The sequence below is a fragment of the Lontra canadensis genome, unplaced genomic scaffold (genome assembly GCF_010015895.1).
Source record: "Lontra canadensis isolate GAN:19392208 unplaced genomic scaffold, GSC_riverotter_1.0 scaffold4, whole genome shotgun sequence".
NCBI classification, from domain to species: Eukaryota; Metazoa; Chordata; class Mammalia; order Carnivora; family Mustelidae; genus Lontra; species Lontra canadensis.
In genome coordinates, this window is record NW_022630998.1 from 5,260,123 (window position 1) to 5,284,459 (window position 24,337).

The 24,337-nt window shown below is 41.3% G+C and overlaps 1 protein-coding gene across 1 annotated transcript in view; it reads left to right on the top strand.

The window, feature by feature from the left end:
* EPB41L4A (erythrocyte membrane protein band 4.1 like 4A) overlaps positions 1-24,337 on the top strand; it is a 249,527-nt gene that overhangs the window by 155,167 nt on the left and 70,023 nt on the right. The window contains exons 11-12 of the mRNA XM_032844929.1: positions 17,254-17,345; positions 18,859-18,936. Coding sequence (XP_032700820.1) covers positions 17,254-17,345; positions 18,859-18,936 — 170 coding nt within the window. The remainder of the gene's footprint in view (positions 1-17,253; positions 17,346-18,858; positions 18,937-24,337) is intronic.

A 24,337-nucleotide genomic window follows, 5' to 3' on the forward strand; every position in this document is an offset into this window, starting at 1 on the left:
CCAGGATTGTTTGGGTAACGGGCACAGTATTTGTTGGAGCCTGGAGGTGCCTTCATGCCTCGACAGGTGGCTTTTAAGAAACCATGACCCAAAAGACAAGGATGTGAAAACTTCCTTTTAAGCTATCTTTGAAAATAATGCTCCCTTGAAGTGCTATTATTCTAATTTGTATTTATGGGATAAACTAGTGAAAATAGGATGTATGAGAATCCATCCTCTGTGTCTTTGGTAGTGACTTTATGAAGACCAAAAACCTGAGTGGATGGCGTTGAATGACTTTCTGATGAGAGGTCTGTTGTAAAAATGAGATGAGTGAAGCTTGTGCTTCCGCATCTACACATGGAGACACACGAAAGGAACCGCGGTGATGCCAAGCAGCAGGCACTCACACGCTGCCTGTGGAACCCTCAGTGAACTGACAGACGAGATTATGTACTGTCCAACCAGAAAACCTGATTTTTCTAGAAAAACAATACAATGATCCTTCCCTGAACTGTGACAGACTGCCATTTATTGATAACATTAAAATTGGATTTTGAAATGAGTTTTAACTTGTCCAGAGGGGAAATTCCAGATTTTTAAAGAAGTGGTAGTCCAAACACCTCATACTAGTTCGAAACAGTCTGTAGTTTTCTTCAACTCCTGATTAGATGCATCAATCTTTAAGGATGGGCTATAAGATTGAATTAAAAATCATCCTGAAAGTAGAACAGCTAATTAGATATAGTAGAGCTATATGGTTTTCTCCCTGTCCTGCCACTGGTTTTACATGACTTAATCCAAGGAGTAAGTCTGCTCAATATGTTGCAAATACTGTCCTGTTTTTAATAGGAATATTATAGTAACATAAGTCTTTTCATGGAAGCATTACTCTTACTTACAGTCATTTTCCCTCTCATACCTAAGTTATTTTTGTGAGTGAGGTCCTTGGTTCATCTACTTTTATGTTATCATTAGTGAGCCTTAAAATGTCCTCCGCCTCAGGATAAATAATTTGGTAAAGTTGCAGCTAACTTATTTTTTAACTTCTTAGGTTTTTCATTATTAGGAGAAAACAAAACAACAAAAAATTGGTATTTTTCATGAGACATTTTTTTTCTTAGGCAGTGGGAGAAGCAGACTCCATGCTGAGTAGGGAGCCAGATACTGGATTTGGTCCCAGGACCCCGGGATCATGACCTGACCCAAAGGCAGATGCTTAACTGACTGAGCCAGCCAGGCACCCTTCCAAGACACCGTGTCTCTTGGGTCGTTAGCATGGTGTCATCAATCTCTTGCAAGGTGTTGAACTCAGGCTTGAATCAAAGGGATTCTTTTTTTTTTTTTTTTTTTTTTTTTAAATAAGACATTAGTCTAACCAAAGCACTCCATTTCGTGAATGTTCTTGCTTTGTAGTCGGTCTTCTTTCTCCACCAGGGTATCTCTCTATGAGGCAATGATTTACATAATGGTAGTATTAAGTTGATTATTATGGAGACCTAACTGTAATCATAGATTAAATATAAAAGCCCCCTGAAACCTATCACCTGGGCCAGTAATCATAGTCAGCTTGAAAAATGGTTGAAATGCTTATTCTGGTTTTCTGCTCCACTGGTCCAGTCAAAGAGACTTAACTCGGTATGCTCAGTGCTGTTAGGGACCAAATTCAGAGATTCGGTTTCCAAAAGAACAGCAGTGTACTAAAGATAAAAGATTTTTCCTGGTGTCATGCTATGCCACTAACACTGTCCAACTTCATTTTTTAATAGTAACTGTGTCCAACAAAACACACCAGCATATCTTAATAAATACAAAGAGTATACTAGTATGTACTGTGTATCTCTTCCTTTGCATCCACAAGGAAGATCTCCTCTTTGTCAGATATAACCTTAATGAGTTCAGTGATTTTTTTTTCAGTGATTCATTTTTGAGAGAGCAACAGATAGTTGTCCACAACTAAAAACTGATTTTGTAAACATTTATTCCACTGACAGATTCAGCAGCTAATTATTATAAATACTTTTATGGATTATTTAAACTTCAAAATAGGTACTGTGACTTCAGTAATACCTCCCAGAAAATAAAGACTTTTAATATAAAGGTCTTTGATGATGATTGTAGAAAATCTGAGAAATATACTATGAAGAAAATGAAAATTACGTACTAAAACTCAGAGGTAATGATTATTATTTTGGTGCAATCCCTTTCAGATTTTGCCCTGTTAGCACATGTATAATATATGTATATTTGTACACATATGAATACATTTCATCCCTTGTGCGGTTCTGTACACAGGTTTTATATTTAATATCACATCGTAAGCATTTCTCCTTTTATTATACTTATTCGTATGTGCCTGCACAGTGTTTGGTAATGTGTTTTAGTTTTATGGGTTTGAACTTTTTTTCTTAATTTTGTGGTTCAGTTTTTTCCTTCTGTTGTATCTTACAACTGTTTTCTGCTGGTGGATTGAAAGCTGTGGAATTTTATGTTGATCTCAAATCTGGCTGTGTTGCTGAATTCTTGTGTGCTAGCCAAGAGTTCTTAATTTGATTTGCATAAAGTTTTGTAGGTATATAATTATATCATTTGCAAGGAAAAATAATTTATTTTCTCATTTCTGTTATGTTTCATCTCTTCTGTTGTTGGTCATAACTTATAGAAAAGTGTTAAGTGATTTAGTAATATAAAGCGTCTTTGGTTTCTGATTTTAATGAAAATATAACTATTCCACCACTTACGTATTATCTCTTGGTTTTAGGAATATATGTTTATTATGAGGGGTTTAAATTTTTAAAAGTCTGTTACCAAATGGTTGCTTTACACTGAATTGCTTGAGAGTGAACATTGTCACCTGTTCACTCACTGAGTAATGCTTATTTAAGAAATGCAGATGAGGGGCACCTGGCTGGCTGAGTCGGTAGATCAGGCAACTCTTTTTTTTTTTTTTTTTTAAGATTTTATTTATTTATTTGACAGAGATTCCAAGTAGAGAGGCAGAGAGAGAGAGAGAAGGGGGAAGCAGGCTCCCCGATGAGCAGAGAGCCTGATGCGGGGCTCGATCCCAGGACCCTGAGATCATGACCTTAGCCGAAGGCAGAGGCTCAATCCACTGAGCCACCCAGGTGCCCCAGATCAGGCAACTCTTGATCTCAAGGTTGTGAGTTTGAGCCCCAGGTTGGGGATAGGGGTTACTTAAAATCTTAAAAAATAATAAATCAAATAGCATGGAGGACAAGGGGAGTTAGAGAGGAGAAGGGAGTTGGGGGAAATTGGAAGGGGAGGTGAACCATGAGAGACTATGGACTCTGAAAAACAATCTGAGGGGTTTGAAGCGGCAGGGGGTGGGAGGTTGGGGGAACCAGGTGTTGGGGATTAGAGAGGGCACAGATTGCATGGAGCACTTGGTGTGGTGCAAAAACAAGGAATACTGTTATGCTGAAAAAAAAATTATAATACATCAAAATAATAGATTATGAAGCAAGCATAAAAAAGAAAGAGTAGGATAAATAAATCTTTCTAAAAAATGGGGTGCCTGGGTGGCGCTGTTGGTTAAGAATCTGACTCTTGGTTTCAGCTTAGGCCATGACCTCAGGGTCATGAGATCAAGCCCCACGCACTCTACATAGAGTCTGTTTAAGATTCTCTCTTCCTGGGACGCCTGGGTGGCTCAGTTGGTTGAGCAGCTGCCTTCGGCTCAAGTCATGGTCCCGGCATCCTGGGATCGAGTCCCATATTGGGCTCCTTGCTTGGCAGGGAGCCTGCTTCTCCCTCTGCCTCTGCCTGCCATTCTGTCTGCCTGTGCTCGCTCTCTCTCCCTTTCTCTCTGACAAATAAATAAAATCTTAAAAAAAAAAAAAAAAAAGATTCTCTCTTCCTCTCCCTTTGCCCCTCACCCATGCTTGCTTGAACACGCTCACTCTTTCTCTCTAACAAATAAATTAAATAATAATAATAATAATAATAATAAATCAACAAATAAAAATTAAAAATCCCAACAAGAGAGGATAGTGGCCGAGACCAGGGTAGCAACATTTCAAGTGCTAAGAAACTATTGGATTCTGGATTTAGCTACATGGTTTAATGGATGTTGGGAGGTATGAGAGAGAGGAGTCCTTGTGACTTGAAGGTGTTTGGCCTGAAAGGCAAGAGGAATGGAGCTGCCGTCTAGTAGGGAGAGGAAGGCTTTGAGTAGAGCAGGTTTGGGGAGGAATATCATGGGTCCCATGTTTAACATGTTGCATTTGAGATATCTGTTAGACAACTAAGTAGAGACATTTAAGAAGTCGGCTCTATGAGTCCGGAGTTTAGGATCGAAGTCTGGGCAGGATAGTGAGATCTGACAATCATTGACATATCCTGGTATTCAGAGCCATGAGTATATGAGGTCATTAGGAGAATGAATACAGATAAGAAGAGGAAGAACCAGAAAACGAGGCTGAGAAGCAATAACCAGCGAGGTAGGATGAATACTAATTGTATCCCATTGTGCCAACTAAAAATCACGTGTTATGTCAAATGATGCTGATTTGTCAAATCAGAAGAGAACTGACTGCTGAATTTAGGAATGTATGAGGTCACCAATAAGACCATTTTCAGTGAATTGAAGAGTGAGCTTTATCTCACCAGTTCACTCTTAGGTCTCTGCACCCTGGAGAATCACAAGGGACATGTATTTTTTTTTTTTTTAAGATTTTTATTTATTTATTTGACAGAGAGAGATCACAAGTAGACAGAGAGGCAGGCAGAGAGAGGAGGAAGCAGGCTTACTGCTGAGCAGAGAGCCCGATACGGGGCTCAATCCCAGGACCCTGAGATCATGACCTGAGCCAAAGGCAGAGGCTTAACCCACTGAGCCACCCAGGCACCCCAGGGACATGTATTCTTTACTGTAGTACTCATATGCAAGAAAAATCCCCTGAGGTTCGACTGGGTGGCTCAGTCGGTTAAGTGTCTGCCTTTGGCTCAAGTCAGCATCCTAGGATGCTGGGATTGAGTCCTGCGTTGGGCTCTTTGGTCAGTGGTGAGCCTGCTTCTTCCTCTGCCTGCCGTTCCTCCTGCTTGCATGTACTCTCTCTTTCTCTCTCTCTCTCTCTGTCAAATAACTAAAATCTTTAAAGAAAGAAGAAGAAAAACAGAGACTCCAGAGAGAAGTCCATAGTTAGGGAACACCCTCTCCCATGCACGTTAATTAAGAAAAAAGCAAAAGCGGTAACGGGAGGAGTGGAACTGGAAAGGGTAAATGCAGACGGCTCTTTTGACACAAAGAGGAGCAGGTAGGATGGTGGCTGTTAGGGGAAGCAGGTCAAGAGGTTTAGTTTTTTAAGTTGGGAGAAATAATAGCACATATATATTCTGGTGAGAATGATCCAATATGTGATGAACACTTGGTGATGTGGTCGGGGGGAGAGACTTGCTGAAACGGTATTCTTTGAGCGGATGACAGGGGATGAGAGCTAGTATATAAATAGAGGGGTTGGTTTGGGAAGGTGGCCAGGACCGTCATCTCTGGTTAGCAGGCAGGAAGATGGAGCATGGGAATGTAGATTAGGGTAGGTGGGTGGTTTGCTTATGATTGTTCTCCTTTCTGTTTTGAGAGAACGAAGTATCAAGGTCATCAGGTGAGGCTAAAGTTGGGGAGGAAGTGATGGGGGTCTGAAGGAGGCAGAGGATACGGCTTAGTAATTTTGGAGAGAAACTAGACAAGGCACATGTGGTCTGATGTCATCCTATGATAGCCTGGTAGTACAAAGGGTCCTGAAATTTAAAATGAGCCCACTCCTGGTTTGCTTTTCTCCACGCACGTTCAGCAGTGCTGGTGCAGACATGAAGCAAGTGAAGAGTTGGTTTTGTGAAGAGAATAGTACAAAGAGAAGGGCCAGGGAATTAGGTGAGCCAATCCACTGGTTTGTCTCGGAATTGAGACCGGGTAAGGAAGAGAGCAAGAACTGTGAAAGAGGGGTGGGGTCTGGTGGGAGGAGGTCCTGGTTGGAGAAGTTGAATGCTTGTTGGCGATGGAGAACTAGAGGCAGTAAGCTGGAGAGAGAAGGTGGTGGTCAAAAGTTTGGGGGCTGGGCACTGAGATCACAGAGGAGCTTCAGCTATTATAAATGAGAAGTTGTGGGGCAGAGTTTCTCGCCTCTTATCCCCCACCCCTGCAGCATCAAGGGACAGTTTTGGTCATCACAGTGCCAGACGGGGCAGAGAGGCTGCTGGCATCCAGAGAGTAGAGGTTGAAAGTGCTGCTGCATATTTTAGAACATGTTGTCTATGGACAGGACATAATGCTGAAGCTGAGAGTCCTGCTATGGGGTGGCAAGCACATGAGTGAGTGAGTGGTTGGGATAGGGAGGAAGGCAACAGCACTGGGAAGTTCAGGGAACCGAGGTGTCTGGGTGTTGGAGGTATTGTTTCTATTTACATATTGAGACTTCCAGTAATTAAGACAAGAGTAGTATTGGAGTGTGCGACCTGACTGCAGTAGCTTTGGTGTTTGAAGGGGAAGACTTTAAGGATGACAGCCACCAGAGATATGGCTGGTGGAATCCAATGAGACCCCAAGCTGGGAGTTGTAGGGGGAAGAAGAGAGAGTGATCTAAAAGCGGCCTTGCAGAGCAAGCAGGAGTCTTCTTCACTTTCAGGCTCGGTGACATGAGGACACTGGGGACGAGAGGCCGAGCTCCCGCTCCAGGGGGCCGTGGTAAAGACAGTGTCGTCAAGGGAGAGCAAGCTTCCCCGGCACATCAGGGCTAAGGCAGTGTAAGAGAGCAAACTGGGGGCAAAGGGATTTTACAGATGAGAGGCTGCAATTGTAGAGAGCATGAAGGAAGGGTTTCAGGTGTTGGGTGGTGGGCGGCGGGGGGGGGGTGGGGGGACAAACTAGGGGAATTGCTGAGTATCATTTCGGGGTGACAGATCAAGAGAGCATAATAAGATGGGGTCTAGTAGATTCAAGGCAGATGAAGGTGGAGAAGCTATGGATGTCTGAAGGGAGTAGGGGTTGCTTTTCCGTTTCTGCTCATCTCCGCTGGTGGTGGAGGTAGAAGGCTGGAGGGCAGTGGGATGGTCCCAGTGTGCAGTGCAGTCTTGCTTGTTGTGGAAGGGGACCTCTTACCTGTGTGGTGGCTGGGGGACTTGAGCAGGGGTGGGGGACCTGGGGGATGCCTCACCCGCTGTGAGGAGAGCGGCTGCCTCGTGGAGCACACAGGAAGTAAGCACGGAGGCAGACACGCTGATCAGGGGAGGTGATGGGAGGGCAGCCACTACAAGGATGGATTGAAGTGGGCAGATCTGGGAGGCACTGAGGAGGTAAAAATGTTCTGATGGGTAGCAGATGGAATGTTTTTGTGAAGACTCAGAAGGGGTTGGGATCATACCCAGATACCTTGGTTTCATCAACAGGGAGAGTGTTCAGTCCCTAGCAGGAGGCCCAGAGGTTGGCCTAAGGCCTGAGAGATTGGCTCCTTTTTCCCACCCGAGATTGGCATGTACATTTGTTGAATAAATGAAGGGAAAAAATGAGGCTGTGATTACTTTTATGTAGAATACATCTTGAAACTAACCTCAGCCTAAACTTACCCAGTGTGATGGGATGTCAACCCAAAAGGTTCCTGGCAAGTCTGGCCACAAGTAATCAGATGCATTTGGCCAAACTCTTTGAGAAAAGGACACAGGAAGTCCTGGAGGCCAGGAGTTGTCACTGTTTATCAGCGAGCCCCAGAGGTCTCACTCACATAAGCCAGGGGTTTCTTCACGTTGGAAGTGAAGCTATAGATTTAAAAATATTCTTTGTATATGGAAATAATTCCAAATTTACAAAAAATGGCCACAATTAAAAGATTGCAAAGAACTTAGTCATGGACAATCGCCCATTTCCATTCACTCATTGTTAATGTTTTACTGCGTTTCCTTTTTTGTTTCTCTCTCTCTCTCTCTACACACAACACACACACACGATTCTTTTCTGAGTGATTTGAAGGTTTTCATGTGTTACACATCTGTAATTACTCAGTGGGTATTTCCTAAGAATAGGGATGCTCTGTGATAGACCCACAGGACAATTATCAGCTTAACAGATTTATGTTGATATAATACTTCTATCCTCTACTTTCTACATTGCAGTTTTGTTGGTTAGCCTAATAATGTCCTTTATAGTACAGAGTACAGAGTATAGTACAGAGAGGGAAACCTCTCTGGTATAAAATCCAGTGAATCTTCTTTGATCTGAAACATTTTTGTAGCATTTTTGTTTTTTATGACATCGACTTTTTTTTTTTTTTGAGAGAGCAGGTGCATGTGCTCGAGGGCAGGGTCGGTAGGGGTAGAGGGAGAGGAAGAGAGAGGATCTTAAGCAGGCTCCACGCCCAGCATGGAATCTGACCCGGGGTTCAATCCTACGACCCTGAGATCATGACTTGAGCTGAAATCAAGAATTGGACCCTTAACTAATGGAGCCACCTGGGCACCCTACATTTTGGAAGACTACAGTTCTACCCCACTTTTTACTTTTTAAAAATAGAAGGCTTCTGGTCACATGTTTGTCTGTTGTTTTCTTGTGCTTGGACTTAGGATCTGTGTTCTGAGCCAGAAAGCTGCATCTGTGGTTGTGCCCTCCTTAGGACATCGCATCTGGAGGCCTGGGATGAGCAGCTGTATCTCTTGGTGGTTGGACAAAGTTTGATCTCCTAGTCAGGATGTTGATTTCATTTCCCACTGAACAGTTACTGTTTTTCTTTTTCCTTCTTTATAGATAATAGGTAATCTGTAGAGAGATACTTTAATTCAATGCAGATAGCCTGCTTCTCTTCAAAATTTCGCTGTAGGCTTAGCATTCCTTGAGGATTCTTACCTGATCTGATCTTTTATTGTGATGCTGGTCAAATGCTGATTTTCTAGTCTTCCACACCCCTTACATTCATCAGTCAGCCCTGGGCATTCCACTGTCAGTGGGAGTCACACTCTCTCTCTCTTTTATTTATCCTATCAGCATGGAATTACTAATCCCCCCCACCCATGGTTTATAATACATTACTATATCTAGCTATTTTGGTGCTCAAGTTGTCCTAGATGTCGTCAGTGGGAGCTCCTTTAATCTGGCTCCTGTGCCCTTTTGACCTAACCCTATCACTTTCTGGGGTCATTTTCTTCCTTTTTGGTACAATTTGGTGTTTCAGGTGCATCTTGAACCTACTTTGCATCTATCCTATGTCCGCCCTGTTATCAGCCATTTCTCCAGTGAGTCCTGGTTCTGTTCACAGGGGAAGGGTCAAGATCTGGGTGTTAGGTGTGGTCATTGCTCCTGGGGTGACTTTGATTTTTGGCCTTTTCAACGGACAAAGCTAAGGAATACACACGGGCATGTATACATACATACAAAGATAAATACATATATACATATGTGAGCATATGAACATGCTCATACTCACTGTAGAAGCCATGAGTTCACACCATATCTCCAATTTCCATCCATCCCCATAGCATTCTTTCTGGCCTTCTCTCATTTCGTGTTTGTATGTCCGGAGAACATTGGCTCCCAACAACAAGAACACATTCATTTGTTTGCTCAATTCTAAAATTTATCTCAGATAGTTTCAGAATTGCTTTGTCTAAACCACTAAAGCTGACAGTTAGTTGCAGTTCTTTCATTCACGTATACCATCTTGCCAAGACTGAGGGCATATGGTCAAATACCGTGTTCAGGATGTACTTGGGTTGGCCCTTCCTTCCTGCTTTCCTTACTCCTGAGGTTTGGCATTCATTTGTGATCTGGTTAGGTTTATTGTTTCAGCTTTAGATCCCTTTCATATTCTTACTTATTTTATTTTTTTTTGAAGATGTAGAAGATTAATGTGCAAAGGTCCAAGCTGTACAAAAAGGCACAGAGAAGGATCACTACTTCCCATATGCTCTCAATCCTGTTTCCCTATCCTTCCTTGTAGGTAACCACCTTTAATGTTTTATGCTTCATCCTTCTCGACTTTCTGTTTATGCAGATAAGCACATTTAGACATTTTCCTTCTTTCTCCCCTCAAAGTAGCACACTGTGATATGTCTTTATACTCAGCTTTGCTTTCACCTAGTAACACCTCCTCGAATTCTCCATCAGTCCATCGAGAGCTTTCTGGTTCTTTTGTGCATCTACATAGGACTCCTTTGAGTGTGTCCCGTAGTTTACTCAACCACCCTCTTCTGCTTAGACAGTTTAGGGTAGTTTGCAATTATAAATTTTCAGTAGTTTGCAATTATAAATTTTCCTCCAGTGACATTGTGCCTGTGTATTTTTCTGTTGCGGAAGGAGCATCTTCGGGGTAAATTCCCAGGCATGGGGTTGTGTGGTCAGAGTGTAAGAGTGTAATCCCCATCTCTAGCTCAAGTTTTGGTGCCACTTCACACGCCCATCTCCACATATGAGTGCACTGGGAACTACAGACATGTTCTCTCCCACGCATTCCTGAGTGCGGCTCCCTTAGTAATAGTTGGATCCTGATGCCACACAACAGCTTGGTTTGGCATCTCTCAGGCTTGGAGATGGATCACTAGCCATGGGGTCAGATAGCATGGTTTAGGTCCAGGCCTCCCACTTTCTCTAACTTTGCACAATTCACTGAGCAACATTTAACCTGTATTTCTTTATCTATAAAGTGAGAATGATAAAATCTCCCTTACAGGGTTGTTGTGAGGTTGAAAGCACCTAGTCTGAAGTTGGACTTAAAATAGGCTCCTGATTTATGTCTCTGAATCGGAATTGTGTTGGCCTCCTGCCACCCAGAGCTACTGAGGCTTTACACAGGAAGGGCTCAGGGAGCACCTTGTTCTGGACCCATCCCTGCTGGTGAGTAGCTTTTGCCAAGGCAGGAAGGGGAGCACAGGTCTCCCAGGGCCATGAGTTTTCCTCTGCTTCACTTGCTGGTATGTTTGTTGACTTTTTCTATAATTAAAACACATGGGCCACATATTTGGAAAAAATTTTAAAATTCTGCTCTAAGACATTTTTAAATTGAGTATCAGTAGATCTTACCAGAGATGCCTTCATTTTGAGAAGCTTAAATAACATTTGTAATTTAAAAATCTGTAACAGTTATAAACTAGGAATAACAATTATCTCTCAAAAAATAAATCTGTAAAAGACAATTATCGTATGATTTCACTCTTATGGAATTTAAGAAACATAACAGAGGAGCATAGGGAGGGGAAGGGAGGGAAAAATAAAGTAAGACAAAATCAGAGAGGGAGACAGACTATAAGAGGCTCTTAACTCTAGGAAACAATCTGAGGTTTGCTGGAAGGGAGGAGAGGGGAGATGGGATAATTGGGTGATGGGTTTTAAGGAGGGCCCTTGATGTAATGAACACTGGGTGTTCTATGCAACTGATGATTCACTAAATTCTACCCCTGAAACTAATAACACTCTATATGTTAATTAACTGAATTAAAATAAAATTTAAAAAGTAAATCTGCAAGTAGAAGAGAGAAATGCCAGTATGTTAGTGAACGCTATGGTTTGTCTAAAGAGAAGGTGAGGAAAAGACAGAGTAAAACAAAACCAAAAGCCAACCATCTGGATGCCTGGGTTTGCATCCATGCATTTTCTCTGGTAGGAAGCAGGATAAGCTCAACATAACAGTTTTCAAAGTTTACTGAAACATGATACAAATATTCTCTAATGTTTTGGCTCATGTTTTCTCTTTCTGAATTTTTGGGAGGAAAAGGAAAGAGGAGAAGCAATACAATCTAACACATCCTTTCCAGTGCTATAATTTAGGTTTCTGGGGGCTAGAAAGAATTACATGCAGTTGCCCATCAAGCAATCAATCTGTTCAGCTGTAAAAGAGGTAAAAATTTTTTCACATTTAGTAAATGTTTTGGAATATCACCCCCACAGCGGACAAAAAAGTACTGGAATATTTTTGCTGTTTTTGTTCTTTTATTGTAAAATGTATATGCAAGAATGGAAATTAATTTGATTCTCCAGTTGCTCCACTGAAATGCACAGTGATTTTTAATTCAAACTGTATTACACACATTTCAAAAGGAATTTTTGAAAAGTAACCATGTGTGTGGGGGGGGGATGTGTATGTGTCATGTGAAAGTTTCTAATCCAGAGTACTGAAGAGTCCTTCTTTGAAAGGAAATGCTTTGCTCATATGGATCAGGGAAATACAAGCACCTTACCAGCTTTTGGAGATGGACTGCCAGAGTGCATCCGAAGGAATGTGCAGATCTGAGTGTTTTTGTGGCCCAGTTTGTTTGACACAGCACTCTCTGATGCCAATATTACAGGACACGAACACCGTTAAGAAAGACTCTTTAGGGAGCACTATGTAAAGATAAAGCTTGGGGCGCCTGGCTGTCTCAGCTGGAAGAGTGTGCGACCCTTGATCTCGGGGTTCTGAGTTCAAGCCCACATCGGGTATAGAGATTACTTAAATAAATATAAAAAGAAAAGAAAAAGCCTGAAAGAATGAGGTGATATTTTACTCTGTGCCCTTCCCAAGTAAGAAGGTTGTTAGTTTGTTTTGTGACAGGGCTCACGGTGAAATCTTTACTGAACTCAGGATGCCTAGAAGAGAGAGCAGTGGTAAACACAGGGACAGTTACTAACACAGACATTGTGCTCACTTTTTCTCATAGCTCAGCTTTTAAGGCCCTAGTCATTCTGTCTCACCATTTATAATGATAATTTTTCAAAGCACAATTTTCAGTTCCAGCCTTTGCCTGCCTTTGCATGATTAGTAGTTAATTTCAGTCATTGGCTATCAGCCCTCTGAATTCAGATTTTGTTTCTCCCCCTAGTGCCTAAGGTCAGTTAACAATTGCCATGTATGGGGCACCTGGGTGGCTCAATGGGTTAAGCCTCTGCCTTCATCTCAGATCATGATCTCAGGGTCCTGGAATCGAGCCCCACATCAGGCTCTCTGCTCAGCAGGGAGCCTGCTTCCCTCTGTCTCTCTGCCTGCCTCTCTACTTTTGAGTTCTGTCAAATAAATAAAATCTTAAAAAAATAATTGCCAGGTAGATACAAATCTTCTTAAAAGTACACATTAAAAAACAAACCTACCATACTTTAGACCTTTTTTTTTTTTTTTTAAAGATTTTATTTATTCATTGGAGAGAGAGAGAGAGCACGAGCAGGGGTAGAGAGAGAGGGAGAAGCAGACTCCCCGCTGAGCAGGGAGTCCAACTTGGGGCTCGATCCCAGGACCTGGAGATCATGACCTGAGCTGAAGGCAGACACTTAAGCATCTGAGCCACCCAGGTGCCCCCATACTTTAGACTTATAATCTTCACACTCCCTTTTATTCTCTCCTCTGCCTCTGTGATCACTGATGATCAGAAACCTCTCTGCTATGGGCCTGTCCAGTTTTTATGTAATGACTGCATCTTAATATTGTTAGAAGTACTAATCTTTTAAAAATATTTGCTGGTGCAGTGTGCCTGAGGTTACTTCTGTCACCTTGGAGGTGGGTCATATAGTAGGATTGAGAAGATGTTTAGCCCATAATTCTAGGGAGCCTGGGGAAGGCAGACTGTCTCTTTGTGGTTGCTTCCCAAGATAGCAACAGAGGAACCAGTAGAGCATGGACTGGCTGTGGCAACAAGGGTCAGGCGGGGGAGAAGCAGTTGAGAATCAACTGGGCCCAGGGTGAGTGCATTTTGGAGCTCATAGTGGATGTGAGCCCCTCCAGGATTCTGCCAGTGATCTCAATACACTTCAGAGAAGCCAGGCTGAAGTAGGTTTATTTCCTGAAGCTTGCAAAGGGAAACAGCCAGCAAAGATGGGAAAAGGTTTAAACCAAGAGATCTAAGGGAGTTAGGTTGGGAATTCATTGATATGACACAGGTCCTGAATTCTCACAAGTGATAGAATTGGGAGTTTGAACCAGGTTTACCTAGGGCTCCAAGGTGCAGTGAAACCCCCACACAGCATCCAAGTTACGGGTGATTTAAATGCTCAGTTTATAAAATAAAAATATTATAAAAACCCGTATCAAAAAACCCGTGTGGCTTAGTTGTCTGACTCTTAATCTGAGTTTAGGTGGTGATCTCAGGGTTGTGAGTTCAAGCCCCATGTTGTACTCTACACTGTTGTGTAGAGCCCACTTTAAAAAAAAAAAGAGAGAGAAAGAGAGAGAGTCAGAGAACATAGCTTTTTTTCTGGCATGAAATGACAGACGTTATAAAGGTGTTTGAGTGCTTTTGCCAAAAGCAAGCAGTTGGTGGTTGGACAAAGTGTCTTAGCAGCAGGTTGGAATGTACCTCTGAAGTTGTATCTACTCATCTTTGTAAGAATGAATGGAAAGGTGCTGATTGTCTGTGTCTGTTTGGAAAAGGTTTAATAGGAGAGAGAGACCTTTGTGATGCCATATCAGCCCCATTCATGCCAGTGGTTACTGTCAGTGGCAAAAATGCATGGAATTTACTCAGAATTCCTGGTTTCTTTTTTCCTTAGGTTAACCCTCCTTTAAGTATTTGGATTATCCTACTAAGAGTGGGATAAAAACCAGGCAGCTGGTGTTACAGCCCTGTATTAATGGAGAACGCGTTCATACTTGTCATTTGCGCATGGCAGAAGTAATTAGGAGGCCCGTGGGAACCTCTTTTGTTCCTTTAGTATATTTGTACCCAAGGAAACTTGAGAAAACCCAATTCTGGTTGGATCTTGAATACCTTTTCTCCTTTCATAAAGTAATGGTGGTTAAAAAAATACATATATATAATATCCTGTGGCTGGGTCTCTATTTGAAAAGAAAAAGAATATAGAGGCTTATGTCGAGAGTAAAATGAAAAACAGCCCGAGAAAAGTTTGAGAGGATTTACTTTATTTTTAAGATTTGAATGCTTTTTGTTTCTCCTCCATTTTTAAAAACGTGGATAAATGTTATTTAATTACATATTTCTATATATGTAATTAAATAACTGAAAATTTGTTTTTGGGTATGCAAATGCCACCTTATTTGTGGATGCTCTTGCTAAAATTTTAGTTCAAGTCTCAATGTCACAGAGTAGTCCTTCCTGGCTACCATTTCTTGTCAATCATAATAATAAGTAGGTCCTGGCCCACGTGGTGGTCCTTAAAAACACTTTATCTTAATTACTTATCAGGATACAGTGTAATCACAAGCAAAGTTATTTTAAAGGAAATGACCTGTGCATTATATTTTTGGGTAATCCAGTGACCTTAAAAACATGAACCTATTCTATAAGAAACTCTACTAGTGGTTGCCTCTGGGGAAGGGGATTAGGAACAGTGGTGGGAGAGAGATTTTAGTTATCAGCATGTGTCCATTTTGGTAACTTGTGTCATTTGTACCATGTATGTATATTATATACTAAAAGAACAAAAGTAAAAGGAAAAAACCCCTCCACTCTGAGCATTCCCATCTCCTGGTGGGATGCTTGCTTTCCCACCCTCACCCCAGAGATCTTCTGTGATTTCCTGTGTTCCCTCTTCCCCCATTTCTTTTGCTTTTGAGGAAAACCTTTTCTGAATTCATTAACTTTTCTCCCTTATCTCTAATTTTGTAATTCCTACCCCTTTCATGAAAGTCACTGAAGATTTCTTACCGTGAAAGGCAGTCACCTCCTTTCAAACCCCGTTTGACCTTTCCAGGTCACTTGAGACTTGTGCTCTCCTCCCAGCCTCTTTGACATCATTGCCTCCTGGTCCATTCTGACCCCTCTCCCTGCATCTTCACAAGCATCCTGGCTGTGATTTTATCTTCACACACTTCATTCTGTCTCCCTGAACAGTCTCTTTTTGCTCTTGGGTGAAATCATCCGTGTCAGCAGGGATGGCCTGTCCCTTCACCCCAGTGTCTGCATGTTTCCTGGCCCCCTTGGGGTCTTTAGTTCCCCATTCCATGGGCACCTCAAAATCCAAATCTCCTGAACGTTCTATCCATTGTCTTGCCATCCAAATCCCCAACTTCTTCCACTTGCTGTCTTTTATTAGGTAGCATTCCCAAGACAGAAACCTGGGAATTGTCTAATGTTCTTTCCTCCACTTCACAAGGTTTTGGAGTTACAGGCGGCCTTGCTGTAACACGCATAGATTGGCTCCATTGTCCTCATATGCTTTCATCTTACAAATAAACCTCTAAACTGGGCAGCCTCATTCCGGATGGACTTGGAAGAAATTTCATGCATATAAATATTCTATCCTTATTAAAAGGTGGGGAGGATCCTTTCAGTGACTCCTCTGCCTTGCCAGTTGTGTGTTTAGACATCCATATAAACCTCATTCCAGGGACATTTCTGCCTTTGAGACTTGAGTTTGCTCATTTTGTCTTAGATAAAAACCAATAACAGACCTTCACAGGACTTGTGGTTTATTATTTAGTACTTCTATTATATTTTGCTTGGTTTGCTATTCAGTCACTTAAAAAAATAAAGAGTATCTTCTGCCCAATTAGAATGACTTCTTATCTATTAAATTGTAGGTAAGTAACCATGGGATTAAAATAATAGTTGAAATTTAATTAGACCTGTTGTGTACTTTACATCTGTCATAGCATGTATTTCTTTTCTTTTTTTTTCTTTTATTTATTTATTTATTTATTTGGTCATGTCATTTAATTCTCCCATTAACTAGGTGCAGAATGCAGAAGCTCTGAGACATGATTTGGACATGCTTAGATGACACTGCTGTGGTGGTCGCTCCTCAGAGGGGCCCCTCTTGAGATTCTTTAGATATCAGTTTAAATGGGGCCTGTGTATTCCTTAAAAATAATCCAGCTAAGGGTCACCTGGGTGGCTCAGTGGGTTAAAGCCTCTGCCTTCGGCTCAGGTCATGATCCCAGGGTCCTGGGATCGGCCCCGCATTGGGCTCTCTGCTCAGTGGGGAGCCTGCTTCCTCCTCTCTCTCTGCCTACTTGTGATCTCTGTCAAATAAATAAATAAAATCTTAAAAAAAAAATAATCCAGCTAAGAACTGGATTTATGGGCATCTCCTTTTTATTGATGCTGTCCTATTTGGGTGCCCATTTATGATGGAAATATTTCTAGTCCTTCCATGCCATGCCCTGATCATCCATGGTCGGTGGTAACAAAGGTGATGCCGCTAAGGTTTACATGGAACTTACATTTCGTAATTTTAATTAGTAAAGGTGGTTTTAAGGCAACACTCTAAAAATCGTTACCAGGAGATAATTGGTTTTTGTTTTATGTGTTAATAATGTGTCTCTGCTTACTCGAATTTTTGGTAACTAGAAGGTGGCTGTCATACGAAGAACATTATGGTCAGTAATTTATATTTCTCTCTCTCTTTTCTCTCAGTGCAATGAAACCTCATTCTTTTTTGAAGCTCGGAGTAAGACAGCTTGCAAGCATCTTTGGAAGTGTAGTGTAGAACATCATACATTTTTTAGGTATGTTAATATGAAAGTTTTATGCATTGTTTTAATAAATGAAAATTGATTTGTTTTTATAACAAGAGTTCTTTTCTGTCTACAGTTGAAATTTAGAAGTGTTTCTCCTCTATTAATTTTTTTCAGCCACCTAATTTTCTGGATCATATTAATACGTATACACACACACTACACACACACACACCCAGATACCTTCTTCTCTCCTACTACAAGAAAGGGTCAAGGATGTTTATATATAAAGAGTACAGCTTTGGTAATGGAAATTAAATGTTCTGTGGCTATACTAAATTTGAAATGCCTCTTAGCCATCTAAGTAGAGGTGTGGAGTAGGCAGTTGGGTGTATATGCCTCTTGGGAAACCAAGGCTTGTCTTGTTAATTACTAGGTAATTAAGGCAAAAGGGACTGGATGAAGTCATCTGTGGCAAAAGTGAGGAAAGAGAAGTGGATAGCCAAGGACTGAGCTGCGGGATCCTCCCAGCCCTTAGAGGGCAGTGAGAGCCAATGAGGGAGTGTAAGGAGGAGTAACCAGAAGTGTGTGTGGGAAAATGGGAACTAGGGAGGAAAATGTCCTGGTGAAAAAGAAATTGGCAACTGTGTCACATGCTCCTTGGCGGTCAAGTAAGATGAGGGTAAAAAATAGACCATTGGATTGTGGCAACACTTTTTTTTTTTGTTTTAAAGATTTTATTTATTTATTTGACAGACAGAGATCACAAGTAGGCAGAGAGGCAGGCAGAGAGAGAGAGGAGGAAGCAGGCTCCCGCGGAGCAGAGAGCCGGATGTGGAGCTCGATCCCAGAACCCTGGGATCATGACCTGAGCTGAAGGCAGAGGCTTTAACCCACTGAGCCACCCAGGCGCCCCTGTGGCAACACTTTTGTTTCAATCCTTATGGTATAAAGATTAAAAACCACATCTTATCAGGAAATATATTAATGCTTTATTCTTTGCTTTTAAATTTCAAGCTAGATTCATTCTTCCCCTAATTCCTATTTGGTGTGCATGGAGCACTTCTCTCAAATAGTATGTCGTTGGAGAAGTATTCTTGTACAGTGACCAGTGTCCTTTATAGAGTTTATATTAGGTGAGGGATGTGGCCCAGCAGGTCTGAGACATCACCTCTAAGCCATTGGGGCCTGGGCCAATGAGCGCCACATGGAAGGTGTCTGTTGAAGGTATCCTGGGATGGGAAGTCCCGAAATAAAAGGAAAAGTGAAACACCATATCAGATTTACCATGAAAACCATGGCATGGGTAAATCAACATAGTGACAAAATTCTTAACTAGAGAAATTAAGTTGACCTATGTAAAATCCTAGAGAATGGTTGTATTTCAAATTCTAGCTTAAAATAACTGATTATTATTTCCTGTCGACATGTAGAATAAATAAAATATTTCGACGAGCTGTGAAAAAGTGTTGCACTATGTTTTCTCCATAGCTTTTGCTCAAGTGTTGTATAAATACCTGTATTTATAGAATTCTTACATAATTTTCTTTTAAAAATTTATTAGAATGCCAGAAAATGAATCAAATTCATTGTCAAGAAAACTCAGCAAGTTTGGATCCATGAGTTATAAGCACCGGTATAGGTAAATGGCATTTTTTTCCTTGGGGAAGGGTGTGTGTGCATGAATAAATAAATATTGAGTTCAGTTGTCCACATACATGCACATTAAAGTTTATGACTTAAATCTTTTTTCTTTTTCTACAGTGCTCATGAATTTCAAAAGTGTAACAGTTTATTAAACTTTCTTGATGGGGGCACCTGGTTGGTGCGTCACTTAGGCATCCTAACTTGATTTTGGCTCGGGTCATGATCTCAGGGTCATGAGATCGAGCCCCTCTTTGGGCTCCACACTGGGTGTGGAACCTGCTTGGGATTCTTTCTCCCTCTCCTTCTGCCCCTTCCCCACTCTCCTCTCTCTCTCTGTCTCCCCTATCTCTAGAAAACAAACAAAAAAAAACTTGACAAAAACAGCCTTTCAGGTTTAAATTAGGGCTTTTAGAATGTGGTAAAGTTTATTATCTTCAGACATTCATTTTGATACAATTATTACTTCGTTTCTAATTATGTTTTGATTATGAAACAAACTAGATATTCTGAATTGGAGCTGAATGGTGTTCTTTAAACATTGACTTCATCCCCTGTTGTAACACAACATGTACTTTATATTGTGGATCAAATCATGTTTCCTGCTGCATAAAGCCTACATGTAGTAATGCTATAATTGTATCTAAACTTTACTGAGCAGTTACTAAATGCCATGTATTGTGGTAAATGTTTTCCATTTATTGCTTCATTGAATCATTGCAGTCTTCTTAACCTTATCCTCCTTAATAGGTGAGGAAACTAAGATTCAGAGATGTCGAGTCACTCTTCAAGGTAACCCAGCCAGGAAGAAGGAAATGGGGGGTGGTCCCCTTCCTGGCAATCTAACTCAAGAGGCCTTGCCTTTGGCCATTAGGCAAAGGTGAACGTGTTGCAGGAAAAGGCTGATTGAGTCTAATACCAGCATTAAAAATGGGAACCTTTGGGGGCGCCTGGGTGGCTCAGTGGGTTAAGCCGCTGCCTTCAGCTCAGGTCATGATCTCGGAGTCCTGGGATCGAGCCCCGCATCGGGCTCTCTGCTCAGCAGGGAGCCTGCTTCCTCCTCTCTCTCTGCCTGCCTCTCTGCCTGCTTGTGATCTCTCTATCAAATAAATAAATAAAAATCTTAAAAAAAAAAAATGGGAACCTTTGATGTTGTAAAAAAGAACTTGTGTTTCAGTTCAATCTGTTAGAGACCTTGCAAGCCAAGGTATTAGGTGCCCAGAGATATAAAGAATCTGGTCTAACCACTTCTGTATAAATAAAGCTACTTCTGTATAAATAAAGCTACAGCATTATTCAGGGAGTGAAGCAGGTCCCAGGCCCTGTAAAACTCAGGTAGGGTGTAGGAGTGCCACTCAGGAAGTAGGACACTGTTCTGTCAGTTCCACTGGAGACATCACTAAATGAAATGCTTACCTAGGAGACTTAAAAATAAAGCCAAGTCAGGTGTTGGTAGGATAGTGATATGCCAAACTTTAACTCCTTTTTTTTTAACCCACTTTTTTTGGGTCCTGAATTTGAAATGAGAGATAGTCAATAAAAGAGAGATTAATAATAAATGCTCAGTGCGTTAATCGTTACATATTATTCACTTCGGTACTTGCTCATTTGATGACTTAAAACTTAACTATTATTGGGGCACCTGAGTGGCTCAATGGGTTGAGCATCTACCTTTGGCTCAGGTCATGATCTCAGGGTCCTGGGATCGAGCCCCGCATCGGGCTCTCTGCTCAGCGGGGAGCCTGCTTCCCCCTCTCTCTCTCTGCCTGCTTTTCTGCCTACTTGTGATGTCAGTCAAATAAATAAATAAAATCTTTTAAAGAAACCTTTATTATTGTATTATAGATGTTCTTGGTATTTGTATGAAACTGTTCATCGATACTTAAAAATTTAACCTTCGGGTCGTTAAGGTTCTTCCCTAGTTAGTGCTATAATTAATCAGGAATTTAAGGAAAGAATATTTACTTTTATACTGAGAAGAGCTGATAGTCAGTATTTGGGCTGTTTTTCCAGTTGGGGCATAAAACATTTTTGGGGTTATCAGGAGAATGTGTAAATCTATCTCCTTGTCACTGAAATGAAGCTAGTGAAAAGGCATCTGTCAGTGTTCATGCTATTAAAATTGTAATTATGCTGTTTAACATATGCTGTAGTTGGTTTCCACAAATTTACCCATACCTGATTTCTCAAATTTATTGAAATGCAAATGTTGTGGCTACTGGGAATTATTATTAGCAGGTTATTGGATTTTGCATATTAAATATAATTTCTTCTGAGAAAGTAATTAAAGGTAACCTTTGCAGAATTTGAAGCTCTGCTAAATCTGTTCTAATTTTGTGGATGGTATTAACTCCCCAGTAAGTCTTAATGAAACCCAAATCTCCGTGTCTGTGTGTAGGAAGCATTAACATTACACCATCCCTGAAGAAAGATGTTTCAGCCCCACTGCCCAGAGTTAGGCTCACACAGAGGTGGGTCTCTTGACTGCTGGGTGGTCGCCAGCCCGTGGACCGTTAATTGTCTAAAGAGGAAAAGCAACCAGCCTTTAACAAACATCATATGGTTACTCCTTTCTTGAAACACTCTGGAGAAACCATGGAATAAAAGCAGAGTTCTGGAAACACGGGCAGCCCCCTCCTCTACCCAGCAGGCCTTCAGAGCATGGGGGATAAAGAATAGCATGACAAGTGGTTGTGGTGTGTGAATGTGGGTGTCTGCGTGTTTATAGTGGTGCATGTGAGATGGAGGAAGACCCGAGTTCTACTCTTTACACTCTTTCCTGCATCTTGGGGCTTACAGAATACCAAGAAGATTCCAACATCCTTCAGAAATAGGAATTATTAAGAAGGAAAAAATTTAATGTTTTTAGTGATCTGTGACTGCCAGTCCTTTCAAAAATTCAAAGTTTGTGGGTAAACCGAGCTGAAATCAGAAATCTAATTCTTTTGTTGTTGTTTTATTATCAGATAGGAATAATTTGAAATAGGTTCTGATTAAATATTTTGTTATGCACTGAGAGCTCTTTCTTTGAGCCCCTCAAAAACTGACTTTGCCTTCACCTGTTAAGTTTGTAGGTGACTCCTGGTTAGAATGAAGGAATGAGGTGTACAGAATTTATACTCCAGAAATGAGAATTAGGCATGAGAAATCTCCCTGGGGACTCAGCTGACCTTCTTATAGGACTGAAATCACATGAACTTCCCACATTTCTTTAAGTGTGGGGGAGACCATGCTCTCACGAGGACCTCTTTTGTGTTGGGTGCTTTAAATGTGTTACTTTATTTAATCTGTTCAATGACCTGCCAAGGGAGGCGTCATATCCTCATTTATACAGATGAGAAATTTGAGCACCCCCCAAAATAAAGTAACTGAACGAAAGACCTTGAACCAGTAAGTGGCAAAGCTGGGATTTGAGCCCAGATGTCTTTACACTTGTTCCCTCTCCCTTACCCCACTGATTACCAGTTTTGCCCTCCCCAGCAGTGTGTGTGGGCCAACATGGAAGGAGGAAGGGAAGTGGGTGATTATGGGGGAGGCAAAGCTATTTCCTGTTACTACGGAGAACCACTAGACAGGTATAGGAACTCTCACACTTTACATTGTAAATCTCTATTTTCATCCCATACTTTTTGCTACAAGGAAATACTAAGAATACTGTCAACGAATATTTCTGCTCAGAAAGAGACTGCTAAGTAGATACATATTTTCAATGAGGAAAATGAGGCTCCAGGAGATTTTTAAAAGAATCTGTTGAAGACCACACAATGGTAACAGAGATGTGATTTAAGCGGGCCTTGTCACCTCAAACCAGATGGCTCCGTGTTCTGCCCTTTCTTCTGTGCCACCAGGCTGGGCAACAGCCATCTGGAGGTCAGAAGACTGACTGTGGTCTGGAGCCCTGTACAGGCTGGGGCAGATCAGTTTATGTTTCTGGACCACAGTTTTATTAATCTTGTAATAGGATTTTCTTATTTCTCCTCTATTCCTGAGAGAGAAACCATGAGGAAAAATTGAATGATAAAGTAAAATCTCATTATAAAATGCCACCGTGGCCCACATATTGGTTTATATTTTTAGGACAAATATTTCTTCCTCTCCGCAGTGAGGTACACAGTACCCAGGTCTTTCTGATAACAGAGAAAGTCTGTTGTAAGTGGCTTTTATCTTTATACCTCAAACCATTTATAATAATGGAATTGTGCTCTTTATGTGGATTTCTTTCTTTTTTTTTTTTTTTTTTAGCTTTTCAGGAGAGAGATGTTGCTACTTGTGTTACCTTATGGGCTACCTTTAAAAAAAATTAAATTTCAAGTGAAAGAAAATCTGTCACAGGTTTTCTCCTCTCCCTTCTGCCTGGTTCCTGTAAACTACTGAACAAGAAGCACGTTCACAGATAGTACCTGCCATCTAAATTCCCGTGGTAGCTCATACCAAGTGGTGTCCCCAATTAGCCTGATGAGGAGTCCCTTTTATGAGTATTTCAAGCTTCTTTTTATTTCTAGTAAAGGTAATTAGGGTAGTCACTAGGGGAGACTTTCACAGAAGCACATAGGAGGTGAATTTTGCTTTCTGAGTCTCCTTTCTTTTGGGGAGAGAGTCACTAATAATTAACCTGTAAATGTAGGAGGAATAAGATTTGAGCCATTAAAAGTCTGTTTTCCTCCCATATGTGGCTCTTTTTGTGATGAATCAAACTAAACATCCAGAAATCTATTTTTCCTGTACCTGAATGATATTATTCCCTGAAAGTCAGGGTCACTCCTTGGCTCAAATTCAGCAGCTGTGAATAATTTTTCAGTAAGATGAATGTTCACTGAAATCCAGCAAACAGAATTGCACAATTGCTCGGGAAGATTACTTGAAGATTAGTCCATTCCCAAGGAGAACTCACCTCCTTGCGTCCTCTGACTCTTTAGAGAAGCAGCACTTTGCATGGGCTTTGGGCTAGCTCTGAATCTTCCTGGGAACTTGATCGGGTGCAAGTGAGGAGAGCATAATACATGGTGGATTATGCCACGGCAGGTTCAGGGTAAAATCATACCAAGTGGTCCTGTGGGGGAAGGGATACTTTACAACTTGCTGTGTAAGTATAACCCAGAGACATACTGATTCACTCAAATTCATTGCTGTTGTTTACTTTAGCCCACTGTAATTTATTATTTAGTTGTAGAGCTAGCAGACCATGAGCATCCCCTATTTATAGCTCATCATTCTGCTTAAGTCTAAACCTAACTCCTTTAATAAATTTCTCCATTTCTCCCTCTGAAAGATCATCCTTCTATCTAATCTAAGACTCTCCTATTAGCCCTTGGTTAACATTGCAGTGAGAACCCGTGGAAAACGCGTATATACTCGGGGCCTGCGTGAGTCTGTCCTTTTTTCCCCTCTCCAGACATTGT